Below are 4,051 nucleotides of genomic sequence, written 5' to 3'. Positions count from 1 at the left end.
GCTGGCAGGTTGCAGCCCTACACGGATGCTTTTTCTCGCCAGGGTTGTGACTGTCAGAAGCTTTAGGGTCGGTATCTGACAGCTCTCTGTTCTTTCTCCCGCGGTTTTCCTCTCTCAACCTGCTGCACAGCTTTGGCAGGTCCCAGCTGGGCTGCCTCTCTCCTCCTCTCTTCCCACCCTCGTCCCACCAAAGGCGTGTACCGCTTCTGCTGCGAGCCGGCGCTGAAAGGAGCCTGTGAAATCTCCCACGGCCTCCTCTGCTCGCTCCCCCCTCACTTAATACATACCATACTTACCCCTTCCTGATGCTGAGCCTCTACCGTTGACTGCGTCTGCCTTAAAATTGAGTCCTCCCTGATGGAGGCTGTAGCGTGGGGGGGAGGGAATCTTTGATCCCGGAGCCTGGGTACTGCTTAACTCAGTGCTGCTCCTAACAGCCCGATTCCGTCCCCCGAACTCTTCCTGAATTTCGTGCGAGCGTGTTGCTGCTGGGCTGCGCTTCAGGAAAAATAAGCAGAGAGGGTTTTATCCTTACCCTTTATCTTCAGAAGGGTGAATCTGGGCTTCTGGGAGCGGGTCCAACAGGCCTCTTTGTCAGCAGTTGCCCCCCCCCCGCCTGCAGCGAAAGCACCGGCTTTCTTTTTCGCCTTGCTGCGTTGGCCGCCGATCAGATTCCCGAATTACTGCGAACAGTGAAAAGGTTAAGAGCTAGCGGTTTTTTCTCCTGAGGGGGAGCCTTCAGGTGATGAGCGCCGTGAAACTGCTGTCTATTTTTGCCCGCTGCCTGCGGAACGGCTCACGGGCAAAGCTGTCCTCGTGCTCCCTCCCCTGCGAGCTGGCGCTGCCTTAGTCATGGGGGACAGGGAGGGGGCACTCCGTTTTTAGGCTGCCTTTGGAGAGCGCGCGTTGAGCTTTCGGCTGCCTTTCCTCGAGCCAGACAGCCGCGGTTATTTTTGGCTGTGGTGCATGGCGTGCCTTTCCGCTTCCTCGTAGCCAGCAAGAAGTTGTGCGGCACGTCAAATGGGACGGTTTGGCTCGCTTGAGTCCCTCTCTCCCGGTGGCACGCGGCTTGCTTGGTTTAGCAGTTGGAAAGATTCCTTCCTCCGGCACCCAGGAGGGTGTTTTGAGTGAGGCATCTTGGTGTTTTCACCCACAGCCAAGCGCTGATAACTCCTTCCTGCCCCTTCCCTTCAACAACTGCCACTTCCCTCCTTGCTGTAGCTCGAACTTCATCCCTTCCTTCCTCTTCCTCCCCCTCCCAACCCTTACATCCCTGGCCACGCAGAGCCGTCACGGTGACATGGAGGTCTAGGCTTCAGATCTGCCGGCTGACCTCTTCCAATGTAGATGTCCCAGCCTGTCTTTACGCTGCTTGGCGGAGTTTCGAGAAGGTGTTCGTAGAAGTGACTCCATTTATGATGACGCTTAAGGGGGGTGGTCCAGGGGCCGGGGCTGTAACGCGGGTGGGCTGACCACGATCATCTTCTGTAGCGCTTCTAAAAGTGAGAGTGGAAATCGTGGCCCCAAAAATGAGTGCCTGGCTGAGCTCTGCATCCCTATTTCCGCCGCCATTACGTTTGGGTTTGCTCTTCCCCCTAACCTTCCCCCAAAAGCTCTTTGTGCAACCGTCGGTGCCTCTTCTCCCACCTCGCCCTCAGTGGGACGCTCGCCGTGTTCACCCCGCTCTCCTCTCTCCCGCAGCGGGTGGATCGCGGCGCTGTCTGAGCTGCACGGGAACCTGGCCGTGGCTGTTATCATGATGGTGGTGGCAGGATTCTTCACGCTCTGCGCGGTTCTCTCCCTCTTCCTCCTGAAGCAGGTGAGTGGCTGGGAGGCAAGGCGAGGTCGCGGGGGAATTGCGGATCCGCAGGTCAGGCTGCTCGCAGGGTGTCCTCGGGGGTTGCCGCCTCCTCTCCTCTGTTTGTGGGGATTAGCTTCGCTTTTGAAGATGTCATTGGGGCACTGTCAGGTCAAGAGTTTTAACGAAAGTGGTTTCGCTTGTGCTTCCTGCATCGATGCCAAGATGCTGGAACGCTTGCAAAAGTGGGAACTTGCCATAGGGGAGGGCACAAAGAGGCACAGATGCTTCGGGAGGGCACCCACCGTGCACGTCAAGGGCCTCAAACACATTTTGGGATAAAGGAGGGTGTGGAGAAGCTTGCTGCGTTGGCCGCTGGCCGGAGAAGATGGCCAGCGAGGTCCCAAACGTCACCCTCGTCAAAACGTGGACATCCAACTTCTTGCGCCTTCCTTTTAGCTTGAGTCTGTCCAGAGTTGGCCAAGCAGAGAAGGCGGTTGTTTTGTTGGAGCGTGCGGGGTTTTCCAATCGCTGCTACCCCACCGCTGTGGGACTTCTCGAAGCCTGATGGGATCCAAACGAGGATTGCGTTCCTGCAATTAACAGCAGCGATGTAGCTTTGGGGGAAGGCGAGGACAGACTGAACTGGTCCTGTTTCCGTTGCTTCCTCCTCCGTTTCTCCTAAATCGTATCTTGAAGGAAATACCTGGTGCTCGTAGTCGCAGGTACCTTCGGCTCCTGCCCTGCACGTGTCTGTGAATGCAGGGCTGAAGTGTCCATACCATCACAGTATTTTTGGTCCGATACCCGCCCTTTTGCCGAGAACTCCACATTTTGCAACAAATGAGGGTCTCCTGAAATCTGCAGCATCACGTGCCGGGAGAGATGGAGCCAGTGGCTCCAGCCCATCCTCTCTACCTGCCAAGAGAGCTGGTTCACAACCAGGCTGAGGAAAAGCGAGGTGTGCGCCACAAACCCACATTTGCCTCCTGATTTGTTTTAATTTTTATTTTTTTTTCCCCCCGCCCCCTCTCTCTTTCTGTTTCCCAGGTGCATTCCCTGTATCGGCGCACGGGAGCCAGTTTCCAAAGGGCCCAGGAAGAGTTTTCCCAAGGCATCCTCACCAACAGGGGCTTCCAGAACGCGGCCGCCGGGGCGGCCTCCTCAGCCGCACAGAGCGCTTTCCGAGGAAATTAGCCCTTCCCCGGGCTGCCTCCCCTTCGCTTCCTCTGCCGTCGTCACCCCAACCTTCCGTTTTGTTTTTGTTTGTTTGTTTGTTTTTCTAAAGATGCACTTTTCGGGGGTACCACGTTAGCTCTGTGATGCCGACTCCAGACGAGAAGAGGTCTGGGGTGGGTTGGTTTGGGGTTTTTTTTGGTTTTGTTTTGGTTTTTTTTTTTTTTTTTTTTTAAGCTTCGGCTGGCCTACATTTATGACGATTAGTTTTCCCTGTCTTGTTTTAGGGTGCGGGGAGATAGGGGAGACGTTCAAGCAAATATATTTCTCTATCCAGGACATACCCGAGTGTTTGTCTCTCTTCCTCCCCTTGCCCTGTCTGTAGCAGGAAGGGCGAGAGGAAGCAGGTTTTCAATTTTACTCTCTCTTTGCTATGAAGAATTTGATTATCTGCTGGTTTGGGGAGAGGAGGGGAGGGGGTGTTAACTTGCACGTAGTTTGTCTCTTTAATTTTAAGAGCAGAAACTCTACTTTTGGTTTATTACACTTACACGATGCTGCATTTGGACCTCTTAACTGCCTGGCTTCCTAAGAGTCGGGGTAATGAAGGAAAACCTGGGAGCAGGGGGAGTTAAGAGAGGAGGGGAAACATCTTTCTCTTTGCCACCCACCTCTTAAAACAGATGTCCCCGTCCCCCCCCCTCCGCTTCCATGAGGATCCTGCGGATGACGGCCCTGGGCGCTCCCCTGCTCCTTCCGCAGCACCCACGGCCCTGGGCACGGGGAGTGGGAGAAGGGGTCAGCGGAGGCTGAGTCTTCACCGTGGCCTTAAACTGGAGGAAAGAGGGGGGAAAATGGAGTTTGGGGTTTTTTGGTTTTTTTTTTTTTTTTTTGTTTGACTCGCCGGCTCCGCTGTTCGGCAGCAGCGGCACTGAAGACTCCAGCTCAAACATCACGCCGTGCCTGCAACCTCCTTCTCCGGCTATAACCTCGAGAGCATGAATGAGTTTTTCTCCAGGGATGACTCCTCCCCGCCTTCCTCCTCCCACGTATTATTTTAATTATTTTATTTTATTT

At 54.9% G+C, this 4,051-nt stretch overlaps 1 protein-coding gene across 1 annotated transcript in view; it reads left to right on the top strand.

The window, feature by feature from the left end:
• The window catches only part of SCAMP2 (secretory carrier membrane protein 2), a 7,191-nt gene extending 4,196 nt beyond the window's left edge, over nucleotides 1-2,995 (top strand). The window contains exons 7-9 of the mRNA XM_009886695.1: nucleotides 1,270-1,289; nucleotides 1,702-1,819; nucleotides 2,849-2,995. Of these exons, the coding sequence (XP_009884997.1) occupies nucleotides 1,270-1,289; nucleotides 1,702-1,819; nucleotides 2,849-2,995 (285 nt within the window). The remainder of the gene's footprint in view (nucleotides 1-1,269; nucleotides 1,290-1,701; nucleotides 1,820-2,848) is intronic.
• Nucleotides 2,996-4,051: the final 1,056 nt, after the last annotated feature.

This window comes from Charadrius vociferus, unplaced genomic scaffold (assembly GCF_000708025.1).
Source record: "Charadrius vociferus isolate BGI_N301 unplaced genomic scaffold, ASM70802v2 scaffold356, whole genome shotgun sequence".
NCBI classification, from domain to species: Eukaryota; Metazoa; Chordata; class Aves; order Charadriiformes; family Charadriidae; genus Charadrius; species Charadrius vociferus.
The sequence above is the reverse complement of the archived record's forward strand: the minus strand, read 5'-3'. Positions and strand labels throughout refer to the sequence as shown.